The following is a 22913-nucleotide window of genomic DNA, read 5'->3' as shown; positions in this document are numbered from 1 at the left end:
CAGCTTTTTCAATGAAATTTTTGATTAATTTTTTATTTTTTAAAGATTTTAGATTCCATATATTTGATTTGTATTTAAGATTTTTCAAAACAATAATTCTAACGAATTGCGATCAATTTGAAAAGATCAAATTAATTTTTATGGTTGCATCAATTTTAACATTTTTCACCGACTTTTTGTAAATTTTGGATCTCAATTTTTGAAGCTGCTGAAATTTCCGATCAAATGGATAGTGATACTGATTCATCTTCTCCGCCACAGGAACGCAAAAAGAACATTCAAATGGTAGAAGTAAGTTCCAGTGATTCTTCATCTGATTCATCAATTGAAATCAATGTGAGAAGAAATTCTAATCAAAATACATCAAACAGAGGAAGACGAAGAAGAAATCAAAATGAAGGAGTTACAGAAAGAAGAAGGAGATCATCATCAAATAACATTAATCAAAACTCTTTACCGAATGATAATAAGCCAAAAGTAATTTCTGTTTCTGATACGATGACAGGAGATAAATCAAACAAGGACTCAGAAACAAGTAGTTCTGAAGTTCATCCAATTGCTCAACAAGAAATTCCAAATCCAATTGTAAGCGAACCACCAGCATCTATTCCAGAACCAGTAACAGATAATGAAGTAAATTACGCAATCATTCGTACACATTCTGTTATTAAAAATGTTTATACATATAAATTTCACCATGAAGGAAACATAATATTCTCTGCCAAATGCAAGAAGAGAAATCCCAATAAGCCAATAGTTATAACAGCTGGAGAAGATGTTCATATTTCCGTTCAAGGAGATTATTATTTAGTTCCTGAAAATTCTGCAACAATGTTTACTTTGAGAAAACGAACTGAAACAGGTACTAAATTAATGACCGCACATATATTACATAATATGGAAAACTATATTTTACCAAGATTAGTTACTGTTTCTTTAACAGAAGAAAACGGATTGCCCATGCAAACACTTGTTACAAGAAAACCGAAAATGAACCGCAATGGAATTTTCACCCTTGATTTCCAAAACAGATTTACAATAGCAAGTGAAAAGAATGCGATTTTCTACAATCAGGCACTAGGAAGATCATCGCAAAATGTCCTTTGCGTTAGAAAAATAGCTAAAGAAACTTTAGAAATCAATACAACGGATAAATTACCTCCATATTTAATTTTTGCAATTGGTCTTGTTATGTTCACTGCTAATTTAGGCAGTTAATTTGTTGTAATAATAAAATATTCATGAAATTTACCTCTTTATTTATTTCTTTTTCCAAAATTTTATTTCAAAAAGGGTTAGATGTGTGGGTTTCAGATGATGATTGTACTTTTGTCTATATAATTCTGGTATAACGGATCCATTATGAAATCAAGAAGTTCAAATAAATTTTCACTCATAATCCCTCTGAAACTAAATATATATTAATATTTCTTATGCAAGCTGCTCTTTTTTCTTTTAATATCTCTAGACTTATGTGAGTTTATGTGAAATAAATCAACTTAATCGATGAAATTATTGAATGATAATCAAAATTATGGTAAATCTAACCAGCAATATCACAAATCTATTTTGAATGGAGTAAATATATAATCTAATGAATATGACAAGTATTTATGCATTATTCTAAAATTCGAACTTTTATTTCTTTTGTTTTACTCATTATTTTTATTTTTTCTGGTTTCCACAATAAGTCCTATCAAGAAGAAGCATTTAAGTGTAAGATTGTTGCTTAACAAATATTTTTGAGGAGAAAATGATCGTTCCCGGATTTTTTTTGGCCATAAATGTTTAATCTCTTATTTATCTCAGCCATCGCTGCAGAAGATGTTGGCGTTGGCGGATTCATTAAGATTAATTTCCCATATAATGGAAATAATGCCGAACTTCTTTCTAAACTCACAGTTGTCGTTAAAACTCCACAAGGATCAACTGTTGATGAAGCCGAAGTTCAGCCAAGTGGCTATTGGCTTATCCCAACACCTGCAAACCACGAACTCGTTGTTTCAGTACGTGGTCCACAAGGAATGGTCTTTTCTCCAGCAACAAAGAATGTCAACTTCCCATTCAACAGCGATATTGACTTCCAAATTCTTGGTTTCGCAATTTCAGGTAAAATTACAACTAGAACATCTACAGGATCAATTGTCCACGTTTCAGCTTCTTTAAATGTTCAAGTTGATCAAGTTGATGGAAACATCCACCTTACGACAACATCATCACCAGATGGCACCTTCTCAGTTGGCCCAGTTTATTCTGGCAAATATACAGTCCAAGTCAAAGATGCAATCGCAGATCCACAAACAATTGTTGTAGAGAACGATTGCGCTGTCTGCCCACCTCTTCTTATTACAGACTGGCCACAGAACGGTAAGGTTGTCTTCCCAGAAGGCGTCACACCGAGAAAAATCAAACTTTTATTATCTGGCTCAGCACAACGTGAAGTAGAGACAGATTCGGATGGCTTCTTCTTACTCAAGAACCTCAATGTTGGCAACTACGTACTCAACAGTGCTGAAAAAGGCGTTTCTATCTCTCAATTATCATTTTCAGTTACATCATCTCAACTTCCAACGCCATTATCATTACAATTCCTCGGTATTTCCATCAGTGGTTCCGTAAAGTACCCCAATGGCCAACCACTCGCTGGAGTTCCCCTCATTTTATTACCAGCAAATTCAAAGACAACAACAAACGCAAATGGTGAATTCTGCTTCAACAGCATCCAGCCAACACAGACACCATCATTACGCGCTGAACTTCCATTCTATACATTCAATATTCCACAAATTGAAGCAATCCAGACATTACCAATAGAAAACCTCCAAATTACAGTACAGAACGCTAAGATCAGCGGTACAGTTGAATGCTCATCCGCAGATCTTACATTTTCTGGTGCAATTTCCCAATCATTTACAGTTACCAACAAATCCTTCACTGTTTCAGCCCCATTCGGCAAGGATGTTGTCGTAAAGGCTGTTTCAGAGTGTGGATTTGAGTCCTACGAGTTCACAGTTCAAGCTCCAAGCGATTCCATCAAATTCCGCTCAATTAAGGCCAAAGTCACCGGATCCGTACAGTGCATTAACGAGTGCAGCGACTTGAAGCTCACCATGTCCAATTCCCAGTTCAAATACCAGATTCCTGTTGATGTCAACGGCCATTTCGAAGAGGAAGTCGATTTCGGAACATATTCCCTCAAATTGAACCATCCTTCCAACCAAGTCTGGTCCGACCTTGTCACTTCACTCCAGGTCACATCTAAGAATGTGAACGCAAACAAGGTTGCTGTACAGAAAGCGTATAAGTTTACAGTGGTTTCATCCCACGCCATGACTGTCCAGTGCGGCGAGAAGACTCTAAGCCTCCAGCGTGGAAGTAATGACGTAGAAGTCGAATCTACGGTCATCAGTCCAGCCGATTGCCACATTTTCGAGGCAACAGACTTGAGAGAGAATACCCGTATTATCGTATCTAAGATCGAGCGTGAAGTTGTTATAAAGAATGACGTTGCAGAATCAAAATCTGAAGTTTTCGTAAACAACAAGCGCATCCAAGCCCCATACAAATTCACACAAGACCTCAATGAGCTTGTTACCGTACAAGTTGCTGTTGCAGCCCCATTCTACGTTGAGCCATCTTCATTACAGGTCTCTGTTCCAAAGGATTGCTCAGGCTGTGGTATCCAATTCGAAGTCATCCGTGGTGTAGAATACAGCGGCCGCATCTTCCCTCCTCTAGAAGGTGTCCAAGTCACTGCATCTGACTCTACCGGAAAGATAATTGGTCAGACCACAACAACCGCCGCCGGATCCTTTACACTCGGCTCACACCCATCGAATGCAAATATCACACTTTCAGCCACAAAAGCCGGCTACAACATCATCAGACACGAAAACTCCTTTGATTTAGATGCAGAAAAGCTTGCAACGATTTCTGCTGAGTTCTCTGATGAAAAGGCCCATGGAACATTACTCGCACTCACAAGAACCGACGGATTCAAGATGACAACAACAGTTTCCGGAAAATCCGCTTTGTTCACAAATTTGGCACCAGGAGAATACTTCGTAAAGCCAATCAAACGCGAGCACGTCTTCGAACCATCAATGGCATCATTCACCCTCAAGGACGGCGCTGACCAACAACTTCATTTCTCTGTCATCAGATCAAGATTCGGAATTTCAGGTGAAGTGAAGTCAATTTCTGGCCGACCAGAACCAGATGTTGAAGTTACAGCACATTTCTCAAATGGCGAGAAGATCTCTGATGTTACAGATGTAAAGGGTAACTTCAGACTTGGCAATCTCCTTCCAAACATGAGTTACACAGTTACAGCTGCTGCAACAGGAACATCCAAGGCCGGAAGAATCACTCCAGGATCAATTGTTGTTGAATTGGGAGAGGCTGATTACGAAGGACTCAAATTCAACTCAATAAGACCAGCGAAGAATTACGATGTATTCGGAACAGTTGATATTCAACCAGCAATGTTGGATTCATTAGTTGTTTTGCTTGAAAAAGAAGGAGGAATTGTTGTTCAAGATTTCAAGTTCCAGTCACAGAACACTGGTTTCTTCTTCTTCACGAATTGCACTGATGAGAAATACAATGTAAGAGTTGCATCTGTTAGAAGTGGTGCTGAATTCTCTTGCCCAACAGTTGAAGTCGACAGAAAGAGAAAGGATGTTGAAATTAAGTGCGAAGTTAAGGAGTCTAATGATGTAGCGTTCGAAATCGGTTCTCAGTTGGAGGCGTCATTGGCTGCTTTTTGTTTGTTCGCTTTGTTCATCGTTTTATACAATTTCAAGGCACTTTCTTCAAGCATAGCATCAAAGTTCACAGAAAGAAGAAGACGTTAACTTCTGTTGTATTATAATATATATTTATTTTCTTTTTTTATAAAAAAAGTTTTTTTTGCTAAACAAAAATAAAACAATAAAATCTCAAAAAATAATTTTAAAAACAATTTTAGATTTGAGCTCTCTATTTTGAACTTTTTCATATGAGTAAATCCCTCAAATAAGTACTCCTATACTAAAGATAAGCAGGTTTGGGGATTTGCCTTATTTGATGTGAACTCTACATCAAATTTATGAAAAAAATCGAGATATAAAAATTGCTCACATTTGCTCACATTTTGGCACTTTTTTGTACGTTTGTCAAAAAATTGTGAGGAAGATCTCACAAAAATAGTCAAAATGTGAGCAAATTTTGAGAAGTGCTCACATTTTGACATACGATTATTTTCATACGTTTTTTTGATGAATTCTAATAAAACTTCATTACCACTTTCAGAACGAAGCGTAACTTTTCAGCACGTAACGCTCTATCATGTGTAGTGACATATTATTCAAAAAAACTCAGATTGCTTATCTTATAATAACAATTTCATTAGAAAAAATGCACGATTTCACGCTAAAACTTTGAAGCAATTCTTAAATTCGGATAAAAAATCGATATGTATTACACTTTAAACTTCAAAAAATGGTTCAAAATTTAGACTTAGTTTATCTTAACAATATAGCAGATTTTAAGCCGAACAAGTAGGAGTAATAGAAATAGCTCTTGAAAATAATTACAATTAGTAATATGTAAGTCAAAGTTCGAGTATTCTAATAAATAAACGTTCCGGATTTTCTTTACTACAAGAATCAATACTTAATATATAGAAGCAACAGTAAAAACTTATTAGAGATTCAAAAAGAAAGTTGACTAAAGAGAATCTTTTTATATAAGTAATTTTATTTTTTTGAAATACGAGATCGAATAAACATGTATTTTATTTTATTATATATAATACGTTTTTACATAGTAAGAAAGTTTAGAGACTGAAATGAAATTAAAAATTGAGAAAAAAATAAAGCTTTTCTATAAAAATTCATATTAATATATAGTATAATGATATTACAATTTATTGATAGTTGTGTTAGAAAAAAGGTACATTCACTATTTTTGACAAAATTTTAAATTTTCATGGGGTTGTAAATCTTATAATAACTAGATGAATAAGGAATAAATCCCAGTATGATGTAGTTATTTGTTGTTAATTCGAATGTGTTTAGAGGTAAACTTAGCTTGTGAGATATATATAAATAAAGTGTTAATGCTTTAACCGCTCTTGGTGGAATGACATATAATTTTGTATCCTTATAAATAAATTTAATGTAGTTTTCCATTTTTGTCACTTTTTAAGATCTTACAAAATATAGTTGATTTTTATCACTATTGAAATAAGATAAATAATGTAAGGACTCTAATTTTGTTATAAATATGAATGAAAACAGTAAAATGGATAACTTAAATATATAAAAATAAATATTGGAACAAAGCTATAACAAATTTTCATTCTTATTTATAAATTGATAAACCAAAGTAATACATTTTATTACATTTCGTGTAACATATACTAATATATAGATATTTTTTGAGATAATGTATTTATCTGTAAAAATTGTATGTGATCAAATTTGATTGATAAATTTATTCAGTAATAATAAATTGCATGTACAATATATTATTGTCTTGCCATTTTTTTGCTCATAATAAAAAATCTTTAAAAATGATAACAATAAAAGAGTATTAAGTAAAAATTTATACATCCAAAATATATTTCAGTAACAGCATAATACGCCTATGCTAATTTTTAGTTCTTAAATTAAATAGATGTCCCTAATCCCATAGATATTCACCAAACTTGGCAAATTCTGAACGTGATCTACATATCCCTAGCAAGTAGATCATATTGGTATACGTATCTTGATCAAATAAAAAGAATATTTGTTGAATAATTTCTGTTCAAATTAAAAGTTCTTCAACTTACGGTAAATCTATCTGCCTTAAAAAGTATTACGATATTATGCAAAGTCAATTTTCTCCAAAAAAATATTTGAAGATGATACTTTAAGTATACCAAAAATACAAGAATTTTGAGAGAACTCAATGAATTTTTGTGAAGGTGGAGTTAAATTGAGAAGATTTTTGGTCAGAGAAAAACAAAAATTACTATCTGATAAAATGGTATTAAAATGAAAAAAGTTTAAACAAAGGAAATGAAGAATTTATATTATATTAGAATTTAAAGAGTAAATATAAAAGATTGAAAGAAAGAATAATAATAGGATTCTTGAATGCAACATTTGGAATGATGTTTCCAGTTGTAGATGTGTTAAGCAAAGAGAGATAATGATAGTTTCTTGAGTTTTGAGTTAAGCTTGTTGTAGATGAGAGAGAAATTTTGACGAGACTGAGGAACTTCATTTGGAATGATGTTTCCAGTTGTAGATGTGTTAAGCAAAGAGAGATAATGATAGTTTCTTGAGTTTTTGCAATTAACCATCCTCAATGACTATTGTTTTAATATAATTTTTAAATTTTTTAAAACTGACATTTTAGTTGTATATTTTTTCTAACAAAGGTACATTCACTAGGCGATAACAGTAAAATGGGATGAAAATATGATAAATAGCATCCCTATATAGTGCCAAACAATATTTATACGGGCCAAAAAAATTTGGCTAGAGATTTGGCGAGTTATAAAACTTAGAAAATTGAGAGGGATTTTTATTTTTGAATTTTTTTTGGAAAGTTAAAATTGCGATTAAAAATCGATTTCCAGGAGAACTAAGCATCTCATCATATATTTAAATCGATAAAAATATTAAATAATAGTTGAATAGTATAACAACGTGAAATTATGGCTGAATCTACAGAAAAAATGAACATATTTGACATTTTTGAAAATTCATACGTTAGATGGTGACAGACTCATAAACTATACTTTAGCTAAGATTGATATATGGTTTCAACAACACATGGTTAAAATTGTAAAAATATTTTAGATTTCAAAAAGGTATATATGGTAATATAATGGAACAAAGTCAACAAATAGCATGTTAAATATGTTATAATTAACTTTTTATTAGATCCAATAGTAGATATCGAATGGTTTCCAGCTTTATGGTTAAATATTTTCTTTTCGAGCTTCTCTTTAACTGTTGTATTAAGGTTGTAAATTTTTGATGCTAGAAACTATGGAATCTTCTTTGCTGCTGCATTTTTCTTGAGAGTTCTTGCAATTTCGAATAGATCTGCGCATTGTATGAAATTGAGGCTTTAAAATATCTTGAAAACAGAATAGGACTGCTTTTCCAAAGGAATGCTTACTTGTAAATCAGAGAGTTTCAAAATTGAGAGCAAGATTATCATCATAACTTTCGATTTTGCTGCGAAAAAGGAAGACAAGTAATTAACAAATCATTTACTGTTGTTCATCAAAAGAAGAAAACTTTGATAACAACTAATGATGATAAAATCAAGCTATCTTTTAATATTTTAAATTGATAAGACATTCAAAATATTTGAATGGTTTAAAATATTTTCTTTTAATTTCTATAAGATATTATCATGATTATATAATAAAATTTAAATTTTTATTCAAAAAGGCAATATTTCAAACTTTTAATTTCAAAAATCTTAATTCTGCAATAAGTGTATTTAATTGTAGCAAATTTAATGATCCTTCGTCATGCTTAGCAATTTGGAACTCATAAATTAATGATTTCTTCAAGTAAAATTCTGCATTATTTCAAAAGTCAATAATTCTCTAGTAACTTTTCTTCAAACCCTAACCATTATATTATATGTATAATGGAGAATAATTGCAAAGAAAGATAGCCGAATTTACTGGGTAGTTCTTGTGATGCGAAATAATTGCAAATTAACACATAGTTTTAACAGCATCAATCTCTTTTTGCTCTCATTTAAATGCATTCGCACACTTTAATTTTGAAATATAAGAGTTTTGGAAATTATCAAATTTATCTGCTCAAATACTATAGATCTTCATAAGTGTTAATAGAATCACCAGCCTTACATATAGTGTTTAATATAATGATGCACATCATACTGGGATTTATTCCTTATTCATCTAGTTATTATAAGATTTACAACCCCATGAAAATTTAAAATTTTGTCAAAAATAGTGAATGTACCTTTTTTCTAACACAACTATCAATAAATTGTAATATCATTATACTATATATTAATATGAATTTTTATAGAAAAGCTTTATTTTTTTCTCAATTTTTAATTTCATTTCAGTCTCTAAACTTTCTTACTATGTAAAAACGTATTATTATAGTAATAAAATAAAATACATGTTTATTCGATCTCGTATTTCAAAAAAATAAAATTACTTATATAAAAAGATTCTCTTTAGTCAACTTTCTTTTTGAATCTCTAATAAGTTTTTACTGTTGCTTCTATATATTAAGTATTGATTCTTGTAGTAAAGAAAATCCGGAACGTTTATTTATTAGAATACTCGAACTTTGACTTACATATTACTAATTGTAATTATTTTCAAGAGCTATTTCTATTACTCCTACTTGTTCGGCTTAAAATCTGCTATATTGTTAAGATAAACTAAGTCTAAATTTTGAACCATTTTTTGAAGTTTAAAGTGTAATACATATCGATTTTTTATCCGAATTTAAGAATTGCTTCAAAGTTTTAGCGTGAAATCGTGCATTTTTTCTAATGAAATTGTTATTATAAGATAAGCAATCTGAGTTTTTTTGAATAATATGTCACTACACATGATAGAGCGTTACGTGCTGAAAAGTTACGCTTCGTTCTGAAAGTGGTAATGAAGTTTTATTAGAATTCATCAAAAAAACGTATGAAAATAATCGTATGTCAAAATGTGAGCACTTCTCAAAATTTGCTCACATTTTGACTATTTTTGTGAGATCTTCCTCACAATTTTTTGACAAACGTACAAAAAAGTGCCAAAATGTGAGCAAATGTGAGCAATTTTTATATCTCAAAAAATCGGATCATCTTTTTTTTTCTGTTTCTCCTCTATTTATTATGTGTCCAAGAAGATAACTATGATGTTAAATTTACTGATGATTGGAGCACTCTTACATTTGTTCCATCCAATCTTAAAGGTGCTTATGTTTTTCCAAAATTGTGTACGACCATTCCACAACAACCAGGCAAAGAAGTTGTTGCAAATAGCTTGTTTTTTTCATGTAAGGATGCTATCACATCCATTTCATTTGAAACAGGCAGTAAACTGAGAGACACTGCTAAACTTGTTTTTGCGACATCCGCCTTTGAAACTGTTGATATGAGTTCATGCACAGAACTAACATTTCTGAACTATGCCCTATTTTACCAATGCAAAAAACTAAGATCCATCATTCTTCCACCAAATTTAAATCGAATTGGTTCTGCTTGTTTCCAAGAAACCTTTAGTTTGACAGAGATTACTTTTCCAGATTCCCTGACATCAATTGATGGATGGACAACTTTTGGCAAGGTTTTCTATAATAGTGGCCTTGTGAGAGTTAATATTAATCGGAACTCGAATTTAGCCTATATTGGTGGTGATGTTTTCGCTGATTGTAAGTTCACATCTTTTTTTATCCCATGGAAATGCACTTCAATTGATGGATCAACCTTTTCTGGTTGTCCGTTAACTGAAATTATAATTGATGAAAGAAATCCTACTTTTAAAACTGATGGAAAGATCATTTATTCAGGTACTAATAACAATACTCTATTTTTTGTTGTTTCGACAAAAACTGGATCATTTACTGTCCCTGAATATGTAACAGTAATTTCATACTCAGCATTTAGAGGCTCTAAGCTCACTGAAATTAATATGCATAAAAAAATTACAAAAATCAATTCATGGAGTATGTGTGGGTGTCCTATTGCTTCTTTTACTTTCCCAAGTTTAGTTACATATGTTGCGGATAATATGTTTTATTTGTGCACATCACTGGTAACAGTATACCTGACTGAAAACATAACATCAATTCAAGATGGAGCATTTTTATACTGCTATAGTCTCAAAAATATAGTATTGCCATCAAAACTACGGGAAATTGGAAAAGAAGCTTTTTCAAATTGTTTTAGTTTGACTCATATTTCTCTCCCCGAATCATTGCAAACTCTGGGTGATGGTGCATTTAGTTCAATTGATAATATTATTATTGACTCACAGAATCCAAACATTGTTGTGGATGGCTTTAGTATGTATACTGATAAGAATCAAACATTATTTATTTATCTGGGGTCAAATCAAGACTCAATAGTTAGAATCAAATCTGAATGCAATTATATAGCAGCACAAACGTTCTTAATGAAAAAATTCAAACATGTCTACTTTGAAAACAATGATAGTATGACAATAGGAGCATCTGCATTTGCCAATTCTTATATTCAATCAATAGAAATGCCTCCGGGTTTGAAAAAAATAGAAGGCAAAGCATTTGCAGCATGCCATAATCTCGAGAATGTGACATTCTTAGGAAATCAACTGAAATCAATTCCAGATTCTTGTTTTATTGATGCTTACAATCTTAAATATATCACCCTTCCAAAATCAATAGAGAGCATTGGAAATTATGCATTTCAATCATGCACGAATCTTAAAAATCTCGGAATTGCTACACTTAATTCATTAACTAGTATTGGCATTGCAGCATTCATGTGGAGTGGAATCACTTCGGTCAGACTTTCAGACTCAGTTAGCACTATTGGTTCAGCCGCATTCAATGCAAGCAAAATCACCGATTTATCAATCTGTTGCAACATTTCACAGATGATGTGTCAATATTGTACTTCTCTGACAACACTCGAACTTAGGGGTGGTGTTTGCGAGATCAATATTTATGCATTTAAAGGTTGCAGTTCTTTGACAGGGTTCACTATTCCTCAGACCCTTCATTTCATTAAGAGCTTTGCATTCCAAGACTGTGATTCTCTTAACGATGTATCTATGGCGACTAATGGCAATCTTCAAACTATTGAAGGTGGATGTTGTTCAAATTGCATCAGTCTTAAAGAGATCAAACTTTCCCAATATGAAGAAAACTTTTCATTTTACAACGGTGCTCTAATGAACTTCAATCAGACGCAACTTATTGTTTTTATTCCATACAGCGATATTAAGAATTTTGTTGTTCCTACTGACACTGAGGTCATTGGTAGTAATGCATTTATGGGCAGCCCACGTCTTTTGCGTGTTTTCTTCAGCGGCAATAAGATTAATAGAATCAACTACCAAGCCTTCAAAAATTGCAGAAGTTTGAGCCTTGTTTTCTTTTCATCATCTAAGATTGAAGTATCATTTGGCAGTGACGTTTTTTCAGGCTGTATCAATCTTCGCAGTTGTGGCACTTTCTCAGCTCCACGAGCTGTAAAAGAAACACTTATATCACAAGGTATTCCAAGCATTGCTTTTAATGATGATTGTGATACATCAGTCACGTGTAAAATCCGCCATGAATTCAAGATATCGGCCACATATCTTACGCCATTCATTTTAATGTGAGTTTAAAACATAAATAAATATATTTTAGTTATTTGTTAAATTTTTTAGTTTTTCTTTGCATTGTCATTAGTCTTCGCCTGTTTTAAATCGTTGTAATTTCATAATATGATGTGATTACAATAGATAATTCTCAAATGAATTTGCCATTAGATAAATATATTGAAGTGAAATTTGAGAAAATTCATCGAAAATTTGGAAAACTTTTCCAATCAATTTCAATGTCAAAAACTAATTTTAGATACATCAGTCACATGTAAATGTATTGAAAATGAGAATTATAACCGAAATAAAATAAAATTTTATATAACATAACAAAACATAATATATATATATAACAAAAACAAATATTGCGTACTATGATTTATAAATCAGAGTAGTGGTGATCCATAATATATCTCATAGCGAGAATAAAATAAATTATAAAGGTGCTACTGTAATTTCGCGTCTTCTTGTAGATCTGTATCCTGGTTTTTGTGTACCATGCATAATTACGAATGCTATTAACAATCCAAATGTAATTCCCAGAGCCATATAAGTCAAAGCTCCGTTTTTCATATCATTTGTGTATCTATCTTTCATTACTGTAAAGCAGGCATCTGTAAATGATTCTGTACATCTGTCTTTTGGATACTCTCTTGGACGATGAAATCCGCAACATTTGAGATTTCTTTCAATTATGTTGATTTTACGAGTATTTATGTTTTCCATCCATGTGTCTGTAAGTGTAACAAAGTATGATACAGGATCTAAGTACATTTGAAATCCGAAATAAAAATTAACGAGCATTGATAGGAATGCAGCCATTAGGAAGAGATAATATAGCGAAATACTTCGGAATATAGTAAATGCAGCACCTGCAATAATGCAAACAACATAACTTGAAATTGTATAAATTGATAAGAAATAAAGACGTTGAGAAAGGTATATAATTCCTGTACTATAGAGCCAAGCAGTGACTGAAACGTGTGAATAGATTGCTAGCATTAATCCAATCCCTGAAAGCGCAAAAAAAGCTTGAATATGCATTTTAAAAAAAGTGACAAAATCGAATTATCCAAAATCTATTTTTTAGCACTTATAGCATGGAATTTCATATGTATTGTATGTATCAATTCTTATTAATAAATGTGTAGAAGCATATACATAAGTTTGTTGTAAAATTCTGCAAAATGTATTCATTTGTTTCAAAAATAATTCATTGTTATTTGTTATTGTTGAAGTAACCATATAAGTAAGACTATAAATGTATGTCTTGCTAGTTATTGTTTGATTCCTTTTCAGTAATTTCCGAAGAAAGAATCTTCACTTGAAAAAAAGTGTGTAATTAAGGGAAAGATAAACAGTTAGATTTATATTAGTATATTAGAAATGGAAAAGAGTAATTACTGAGCAAGATGTTCAAGAGCGATTTCTTTCTCGTGGAAGAGATCGTTTTCTGTGAAAGCAAGTTTCTCACGGAGCCAGTCATTGACCTTGAAACCTTCAACAACGTGGATGTGGCCCTCCTTGTCAACATTGCAAGGGAATGAGAAGACAACACCTGGTTTGATGCCGTATGGGTTACCTTCTGGAACTGGGATACCCATTGAGAGGACTTCTCCTGGAGCTGTTCCGAAGAGCCAAGCCTTCATGTGCTGAATTGCGGCCTTTGTTGGAGAAGCAGCACTTGTGAAGCCACGGTGCTCGAGAATGTCCCAAGCACGATGTCCGATCTTCTTGAAGAATGTATCGAAAACGTAATCATGATCGAGAACATCAACAACTTTCTGGGTCTTTCCATCCTTAGTGAATGTAGCTTGTGTAAGATCGGCAACCATTGATTCACCATGGTTACCCCAAACGATGATGTCATGGATATCATGAACGTGGACTCCTAATTTGGAGGCAACTTCGTAGTAAGCGCGGTTATGATCGAGCATGCTGAGAGATGAGAAGTTCTCTGGCTTGAGGTTCTTTGCATGGAGCATTGCGATTTCGCAGTTTGTGTTATCTGGGTTACCAATAACAAGAACTTTGACTGTTGGTTTAGCCCACTTTGAGAGGTATTCACCAGTGTTCTTGAAGATAACGCTGTTTGAGCTGATGAGGTCTGCTCTGACTTGGCCTGGCTTGAGTGGCATTGAAGCAACTAAGAAAGCGCAATCAATATCCTTGAAAGCGGCTTCTGGTTCAGTTGTGGCAACATAGCCAGCAAGATGTGGGAATGCACAGTCTTCTAACTCCATTGTAAGAGCTGTAAGTCTGTTCATGGCTGGTGGAATATCGAAAAGATGTAAAACTACTGGACGGTCGCCATATAATTCACCGCCTGCAATCCAATGTGAAAGGATGTATCCGATTTGTCCTGCGGCACCTGTGATGAGAACGTGAGCTGGTTCACTCATTGTTTTAAAATGAAAAATTTAGATGGTTCTCAATTGGTGGCCTTGTTACCTATCAAAATTTTCTTTGAGTATTCAAATTATCACGGTTCATTAACAATTTTAAAAATCTTCCATAACCAATCACATTTGAACCAATTTTTTTGGGAAATTATAATTAGTATCTGATGCTCAGCAATTATCCAATAAAACAATAAAAAATTTTCTGATAAACCTTTCAATTATTTTGATTGCTATTTGGCTCGATTTTGAATGAAATTGTTTTGTAAGGAGAAAAGTATTTTTCATATCGGAGGCAAAATTATTGAGTAACACTATGCTGTTCCATATTTCCCATCGTTTTCAAAATGTTCTCCGAATTTCTGAAAGTTGTTGTCAGGATTTCACTTTTGATTTATATATGATTTCGATTTGGATGTGAAATATATAATTTAAATTAATATGAAATGTCGATAATGTTGTTTTTAGTATCTAAATTTTTATCCATAAAAAAGAAAGAATTAATCTTTTATTTTTGGAGTTGTTTAATCATAATTTGAAATATTTGTTAATTGACATTTTAATGTATCCAATTATTTATCCATAATATGTGGAATGAAATCTAAATGCAGTAAAATCGTAAATCGATCATTCGGAATGAGTTTTAAAGACTACAATGAAGCTCCATGAAGAAAAAATAAGGTTTTGTATTACCAAAATATCTTCAATTGATATTGTTCCAAACAATTCAGAAAATACACGATGTTTTGCAAAGTTAAACATTAATTGTATAGTTATACCAGATCTAAATAATCCAATTGATCTGTCCATTTCTGACTAACTGGCTAAGAGGCAACTCTGTTTTTAGTATTTTTGAAAAAGTTCTGTGGGAAGTCATCTGTAGAGGATGACAACCCATGGAATAACTTTTTCAACAATCAATTCACAGGTGAAAAGATAAAATATTGCCGGAACTGCAATCCTTTAGCAGGAAAAGGTCAATATTACTTAGATGAATGCAATTTTTATGGAGATAATGACCGAGTTATAAACTTTAATCCAGTTAATAACTCATTGTTTCTACATAATCGCTGTTCGTTTAGTAATTGCTTTTCATCAGGAAATGCAAGTTGTATTTACTTCAGTATTGGCAGCAATAGTTCAATTGTACAACGAAAATTCTGCTGTACGAAATGCATATGCCAGAAACTTGGCCATTTTTCATTCACAAAAGTTGGCGGAGACGATTTAAACTTTATTATTGAAGGTTCTCTGTCTGATGTAGGAAAAGAAGATATTGGCGAAGAATCTTTTAGAGTTTCTAGCGGTAACATCCTAGTTTCATCAACAAACTTCTCATTTTGTATTGCTGCTCAAAAATCTGCTGGACATTTTGAGTGTCCTCTATCTAAACACACAACAAAAATTAACTACACAACCATTGTAAATAATAGAGCAACAAATATTTATGGCGAAGTTATCGATATTCATTATTTTGCTGATATTGATTCATGCAATATTATAAATAATACCAATTCGAAATCAACGTCTGGGATTGTTTACCATGCGTTTAATTCGCTTTCTATTGAAGACTGTTCATTTATTCAAAATGTTGGGCCTCAAGGTTCACATTTAATATATAACGATGGAGATCAATTAATAGTTAAATATTGTTTCATCGATAGTTCGATTCCCACAACATTTTGGGTAAATGTTGTGCCTATTAGTCCAAGAATGTTATTCTCTAACGATTTGGCTCATTTTTCAACTGAGATTTGCCAAGCAGAATTTAAGATTATCAGTCGAACTGTAGATACGTTTGATATGCTTTGTATTCTATCAATTATCGTAAATATTAATTTAATAGCATAAAATAATATATATATTAGCATGTTCTCTAAAATACGCTCATATAATTATATAATTTGGTGGAATTAAATAGGATATAAGGTGGTTTTAAACTCAAATTTGAACAAAATACAAACCATTCATTATCATGACAAAAAGGAACGAATTTATTGAATACGTTGATGAAATTATGAATGTTTCAAATAGTCTCAGTTCTATTTGAGGCTAAAAAAATCAATTTTATTTAGGACATGTTGCATGTTCAAAATATGATAAATACTAATTTTCATTATAATAGCATGAACTATTTCTTCTCTCCAAATTTTGAAATAATGAGATTTGGAGCTGTCATCTTTATTGGAATTTGAAAAAATTGCAAATCCTATGGGTTTTTAGAACTATCACGGCAGTTGAATTATACCTTTTATGCAGGATTTGATATCTAATCTTTCCTTTCAAATTTCACATTTGAAAGCATTCTCAATTTTTATTACCCATAACCAATACAAAGATGCACAGAACTGTATATATTGTGTGATTTCTGAAATTGTGTCAGCAATAAAACAGTTAGTTAAACTTAGTCGACATAAAAATGGTAAATTTTTAGTAATCATTAATTGACACAATATGAATTTAAATTTGAATTGAATGTGGCTACGCATCTATTTTCATCATCGTTATTAGCCAATACAGTAAGAATTCAATCAGCCACATATTCATTTAGCAATGGCATATTGACTGTTTCTGGCGATGGCACTATACAGCGCTCTGAAGTTGAACAATATTCAACGCAAGCAAATGAAATCCGTATAACGGAATCGGTTGAAACAATTGGTTCCAAAGCTTTTGAAAACTTCAATCTTTTAACAAAAGTTCAAATAGATTCTACATTGAAAACAATTGAGTCTTTCGCATTCAACGGAGATACTGCCATAACGTCCATAACATTGCCAAGCGGTTTGTTGACACTTGGAGATAGCTGCTTCCAAGATTGTTCTGGCATTACAACAATTTCTTTACCAGAAAGTTTAACTGCAATAGGTCAGGCAGCATTTAGTGGAGCATATTCGTTAACAGAAATCACAATACCACAAACCGTTACAAGAATTGAGAAAGATACTTTCAATTCTTGCACGGGTCTAACAAGAGTAACATTTAGCGTAGAGACAACATTCATCGGCGAAAGTGCATTTGCAAACTGCGATGTTTTAGTATTGGTCGATTTACCATTAATTGTTACAGAATTAGGTGCAAATTGTTTCAGTCACTGTGTTAGCTTTACCAGATTCGATTTACCACCAGAACTTATAACATTACCTGAACGTTGCTTTTCTGGATGCACTCTTTTAGAAACTATCAATTTTAATGACAAAATACAAAATATTAACAAGTATTGCTTTGAAAGCTGCAACAGCTTAGTTATAAGTAAGCTCCCTTCTACAGTTACTAACATCCAAGAAGGTGTTTTTTACAATTGTCAGAAAATTACAACTTTTAACATGACAGGATTGCGATACGTATCACCAAGGCTCTTTGCCAACTGTAACAAACTGGAATCTATCACTCTCGATGGTTCATTAACAAGTATACAAGAATCTGCTTTTGAAAATTGCACAAGTTTAGTAATTTCTTCACTTCCTTCCATCGTATCTAATATCTTCCAAAGAGTATTCTATGGCTGCTTATTAATAGAAACGTTTACTTGACCAAATCGTGCAACAACAATACCTGCATACGCATTCTGCAATTGTATTAAACTGAAAACTATCACATATGATCTTAACAGGCTTACTGAAGGCTTTGAAAGCTTTGCTTTCTGCAATTGCACATCTTTGACAAGTATTCAACTCACTAATGATTTAAGGCGTTGCGGAACGAATGTTTTTGAAGGATGTACATCACTTACAGGACCTATAATGATACCATCCAGTCTCCAAGAAGTTCCTAATTATATGTTCAAAGGCTGTACAAAACTCCAATCAGTCGAACTTGATTATGGAATGTTTGGAATTGGTGAAGGTTCGTTCATGGGCTGTGAATCTTTGTCAGAGATCACAGGTGACACTTTAAGTCTTTATAACTTGGGTGCAGCTGCTTTTTCAGGATGTAAAAGTTTAACTTCTTTTGGAGATTGGCCATATGAGATATATTCAATGCCAGACAGATTCTTTGAAGATTGTTCAAGTCTAGATTTCACAATACCTACAGATGTTTCGCTTGGTTCTAAATCATTGAAAGGAATGAAATTTACTGAATTAGATTTATCAGGAGTTCCAAGTTTCATGGAAGATACATTTGACAATTGCAATAATCTCCAAAAAGTGACGGTTAAAATCTCTAACATGCAATCTTTGACAAGATCTCCTTTTGCATTATGTTCTAATCTTGTTGAAGTCAATTTGATTGACAATAATGTTGTGAAATTATATAAGAATTTCCTGAAGGATTGTCATGCACTTGAAAAAGTGACAATCACTTCATCTCATGTTAATTCAATTGATGAAACATTTTTCTTAAATTGTGATAAGCTGAAAACGGTCGAAATAACAGTTACAGAAGTATTAGATGCTATTACATTTGGTTCTGAGTTATTCAGTACTTGCACTGCATTAGAAACCGTCAAAATCAAAGCAATACAAGTAGTAATCAGTAACGATCTCTTCAGCAGGAATTCGCACTTAATAGAGTTCGATTATGAAGGAACAGGAATCAATTTTGGAAAGAATGTTTTTGCAAACACAAAACTGCAAATTTTGAATGTCAATTCTCCAACATCAACATTCACATTTAAAGAAGGAACATTTGATAATTGCGAAGAGCTTACAACTGTTCATTTAACTACGAAAGATTTACATTTAGAGAATAATTTATTCAAGAACAAAGCCAAATTAAATGATTTAGTAATTGTAGCTCAACAAGTTTCATTTGGAGATTATTGTTTCTTCGGATGTTCTCTTTTAACTAAAATAGAAATGAATTTTTACATTAATATCATTGGAAAACATTGTTTCCAAAATACATCTTTGACATCATTCAAAAACAAATTAAACGTAATTCTGATTGATGAATGGGCTTTCGCAGGATTATATACACTCAAAGAATTCATTTGCGAACAAACAATTAAAACAATAAATGCAAAAGCTTTCTTTGATTGCAGATATATGACACTTTTCCATGTTACTCACTTGTTCCAGAGTTTGGGTGATTATTGCTTTGAAGATTGCATCTCTCTCCAGAACATGAGTATAAATGCTGAAGTTTTAACACTTGGAAAATACTGTTTCAGAAATTGTGATACTTTACAAAATGTCACGTTTATAGTTGAAGGAAAAATGACATTAAATAACAACATATTTGAGAATTGCGATTTGTTAGAGACATTCTATCTTTCTGCTTCTCAATTAGTATTAGGTGATGAATTATTCAAATATTCTTCAAAGCCATTAACTGTTACATTAATTTCGGATGATTTAGTTTTTGACAGAAATTCATTTGCTTCGTCAACAATTGCTCATTTAACAATAGATACAAGAAATGGTGCTTTGAACATGCCAAAGAATTTGTTTGAACAATCTAATGGTTTGCAAACATTGAAGATTACTTCAAAGAGTGTTAAGGGTGCACACGAGAGGATCATGTAAACTTCAGAATTCAGAACCTTATTTTTAGGCATTATCTTGGCTACCTATTTAGGCTCGAAAAGCAAAAAATATCAAAAAATACAACTTGACTCCATTATGACCCTTTCATGGAGGTAGTTTTTATCCTCTAGTATTTTCCCTTTGAATCTCTTTACAATTCGAAATCAAATTCAAATCTCAGTAGAAGAAAGGAAGAATCGACTTACTACGGTTGTAATACGAATAAATACATATATTTAATTATTTTTATTTACATAATAATTGTTTGAAGCTCATATTCCATCAAATTTTTAAATAAAAACATTAAAATGTTGAAAATGTTCATATATTTTAATAGGGTTTTGGCACTTTATTGAGGAATTACTACATACATAGTTGAACTGAACTTGATATTTTGAAATTTAAATTATTTATCAAAATTAAAATTTAACTTGAAATTTATAATTATTTAGTCATATTTTGCATAATTCTAAGTAGATTTTGTAAAAAATCAAGAAAGAAAAATTTTAACGTGCTTTATCTTTTCTTTTTTATAATAATACATATTATTATATAATTAACATATTCATAATGTTTCACCCTTTCAAAAATATAATCCTCCTCCTCTCAAATAAACGTACATACGGGTGGCCTCTTTTTTCAAAAAATTAAAATTCAAAATTTTGGGCTCAAATATTAGAGATTTTTTCAACCTTCAACGATATATGTTGTCTATATCAGACCTCCTTTCTTTTTGATACTTAACATTGTTCCTAAATCTTAGCCGTTAAGGCTGTTCTGAAAATATTTTTTTTCGAAAAAATTCGAAAAAAATTCTTAAAATTCAAAAATCCCTTAATTCCTGAGGATTTTGGAAAAAAGTTTTTACATGAACATGTGTATATTATATGAAGTATATTGATAAGGTAAAAATCAAATTTTATTGCATATTCATCGAGAAAATAAACTAACGAATCCCTCAAAATTGAGAGGGTAATCCTCCTCCTCTCAAATAAACGTACATACGGGTGCACCCTTAACTTTGAAGATCAAATTCTTGAAAACAGAAATCAATTAGAAACTGTTGAAATTATTTCTCAAAAAGTGACAATTGGAAAATATTCATTTTCCAAATGTTCGGCAATGAACAAATTTAATGTTTCGAATGCAGATGAAGTGACAATTTCTGACTATGCCTTCAATTTATGTCAAAACTTAAATGACATTGAAATTGAAAACATTATTTCAATTGGAAGCTTTGCTTTCAATAAATGTCAGTTCACTTCACTTACAATAACATCATATGATAAAGATGTTATTTTAGGAAATGGCTGCTTCTCTGAATGTCAAAAATTGGAGAGTTTCACAATGACATTAATTCTTGAAAATTCTGTTTTCCTGAATTGTCACATTTTGAAGAATTTGACACTTTTCACTCAAGTTAAAGCAAATATTGGTGATTCTTGCTTCGAAAACACTGCTTTAGAGAGTGTTAAAATCAGAGGAAATGTTAAAGAAATAGGAAAGTATGCTTTCGGAAATTGCAAGAGTTTAGTTCGTTTTTACTTGGAAGATTCAAGTAAGGAAACAGTTTTGAATGATTACGCATTTTGCAATTGCATGAAATTAAGTAATTTCACAATTGTAGATGGAGAAATTGAAGTTGGAAAATATACTTTCTGCAATTGCGCTGAATTAAAAGAATTTACCGTTAAAAAAGTATCAAGTTTCGATGAATATTCATTTTGCAATTGTACAAGTTTGATTGAAGTTATTACTGAAGGTGTTGATAAGATTTCATCACACAGCTTCGAAAATTGTGTCTCTCTGACTAATTTCTCTTTCGTGTTGAAAGCAAAAGAAATTGGAAGTTACAGTTTTAACAGTTGTAAAATCAAAAACTTATCTCTCACAGAAGATAAGAAATTGACGATTGGAGAGTATTCGTTCTACAACTGCAGTGAATTAGAATTTGTTTCTATTGTTGCAGAAGAGGCATCAATAGGAAAATTTGCTTTCTCTAATTGTCCAAATTTGACAACATTTTATTGTTGCTCTGATATTGAAAGTCCTCCAGAATTTTTGTTCACAAACTCTCCAAATCTTAAAGAAGTTTTTGTTGGAGATGATTACGACTATGACAAACTTGGAGAAGTAGATGTCAAAGTTTCTGATGTTTGTTATTCAGATTCTGATGCACAACATGACAGGAAAGTTAGAATTGCATGGATTTCTTCGATTTCCGTTTTACTGTTTATTCTTGTTGTTGGTGGTGTTGCTATCGCTATTTGGTGGGCAAAGTGCAAATCTCCAAATGTTGACACAATGGGAGATAATGAATATGCCCTCACAACAAATAACGAAAGTGCTCAGCCTGAACTCTAAAATAATAAAGTCTTTTTTTTACTCTAGAAGTGACCATATATATATTTATTTGGAGATAGGAAATCTATGCTTTTCATCATTGTAAAGAGGGTCTTATTGAAAACAAAAATACTCTCTCCAATTTAATATTTTCTTTGACATTCTCTCAATTTTCGATGTAATGGTAGGTTAGGGGATCTAATCTCTGAAATTTAGTTTATATTATTACTTCACGGGGAAAAAGATGATGGTTTTTTAATATTTAGTAAAATAATTATGATAAGAGAAAGTTTCAACTTATTAACTTTAGAAATAATCTTATTGATAAATGCAAATTCTGCATGGATTTTACTTGTTGAAAGATAAACCAATTTGTTA

At 31.8% G+C, this 22913-nt stretch overlaps 8 protein-coding genes across 8 annotated transcripts, besides 5 other annotated features; 6 read left to right on the top strand and 2 right to left on the bottom strand.

Annotated features, from left to right (window-relative positions):
* Nucleotides 1-162: 162 nt before the first annotated feature.
* Nucleotides 163-1579, top strand: TVAGG3_0212350 (uncharacterized protein; the record flags this gene model as incomplete). The annotated part of the gene is made up of 1 exon (XM_001309817.1): nucleotides 226-1218. One exon carries the CDS (start codon nucleotides 226-228, stop codon nucleotides 1216-1218), a length of 993 nt encoding a protein of 330 aa, XP_001309818.1.
* A 205-nt stretch (nucleotides 1580-1784) lies between these two features.
* On the top strand, nucleotides 1785-4856 carry TVAGG3_0212340 (carboxypeptidase regulatory region-containing family; the record flags this gene model as incomplete). The annotated part of the gene is made up of 1 exon (XM_001309818.1): nucleotides 1785-4856. The coding sequence occupies one exon, from the start codon at nucleotides 1785-1787 to the stop codon at nucleotides 4854-4856; it is 3072 nt and encodes a 1023-aa protein (XP_001309819.1).
* A 245-nt stretch (nucleotides 4857-5101) lies between these two features.
* Nucleotides 5102-5916: a terminal%2Cinverted (terminal inverted repeat of Phantom-3 transposon ID:TVAGG3_0212330).
* Nucleotides 5102-6028: a mobile genetic element.
* Nucleotide 6029: 1 nt separating this feature from the next.
* Nucleotides 6030-9822: a mobile genetic element.
* Nucleotides 9035-9822: a terminal%2Cinverted (terminal inverted repeat of MuDRx-3_TV_TvPhantom-3 transposon ID:TVAGG3_0212310).
* Nucleotides 9823-10129: 307 nt separating this feature from the next.
* Nucleotides 10130-12343, top strand: TVAGG3_0212300 (surface antigen family; the record flags this gene model as incomplete). Its single annotated transcript, XM_001309819.2, has 1 exon — nucleotides 10130-12343. One exon carries the CDS (start codon nucleotides 10130-10132, stop codon nucleotides 12341-12343), a length of 2214 nt encoding a protein of 737 aa, XP_001309820.1.
* Nucleotides 12344-12702: 359 nt separating this feature from the next.
* Nucleotides 12703-13357, bottom strand: TVAGG3_0212290 (uncharacterized protein; the record flags this gene model as incomplete). The annotated part of the gene is made up of 1 exon (XM_001309820.1): nucleotides 12761-13327. The coding sequence occupies one exon, from the start codon at nucleotides 13325-13327 to the stop codon at nucleotides 12761-12763; it is 567 nt and encodes a 188-aa protein (XP_001309821.1).
* A 70-nt stretch (nucleotides 13358-13427) lies between these two features.
* TVAGG3_0212280 (lactate dehydrogenase) lies at nucleotides 13428-14727 on the bottom strand (the record flags this gene model as incomplete). Its single annotated transcript, XM_001309821.2, has 1 exon — nucleotides 13726-14727. One exon carries the CDS (start codon nucleotides 14725-14727, stop codon nucleotides 13726-13728), a length of 1002 nt encoding a protein of 333 aa, XP_001309822.2.
* Nucleotides 14728-17195: 2468 nt separating this feature from the next.
* TVAGG3_0212270 (antigen BSP-related family) lies at nucleotides 17196-18257 on the top strand (the record flags this gene model as incomplete). Its single annotated transcript, XM_051226692.1, has 1 exon — nucleotides 17196-18257. The coding sequence occupies one exon, from the start codon at nucleotides 17196-17198 to the stop codon at nucleotides 18255-18257; it is 1062 nt and encodes a 353-aa protein (XP_051111678.1).
* Nucleotides 18258-18467: 210 nt separating this feature from the next.
* On the top strand, nucleotides 18468-20192 carry TVAGG3_0212260 (antigen BSP-related family; the record flags this gene model as incomplete). The annotated part of the gene is made up of 1 exon (XM_001309822.1): nucleotides 18468-20192. One exon carries the CDS (start codon nucleotides 18468-18470, stop codon nucleotides 20190-20192), a length of 1725 nt encoding a protein of 574 aa, XP_001309823.1.
* Nucleotides 20168-21207: a mobile genetic element.
* Nucleotides 21208-21314: 107 nt separating this feature from the next.
* On the top strand, nucleotides 21315-22726 carry TVAGG3_0212240 (antigen BSP-related family; the record flags this gene model as incomplete). Its single annotated transcript, XM_001309823.1, has 1 exon — nucleotides 21315-22556. One exon carries the CDS (start codon nucleotides 21315-21317, stop codon nucleotides 22554-22556), a length of 1242 nt encoding a protein of 413 aa, XP_001309824.1.
* Nucleotides 22727-22913: the final 187 nt, after the last annotated feature.

The sequence above is a fragment of the Trichomonas vaginalis genome, chromosome IV (assembly GCF_026262505.1).
Source record: "Trichomonas vaginalis G3 chromosome IV, whole genome shotgun sequence".
Lineage (NCBI taxonomy): Eukaryota > Parabasalia > Trichomonadida > Trichomonadidae > Trichomonas > Trichomonas vaginalis.
Note: the sequence above shows the minus strand (reverse complement) of the source record. Positions and strands in the feature narration are given on the sequence as shown.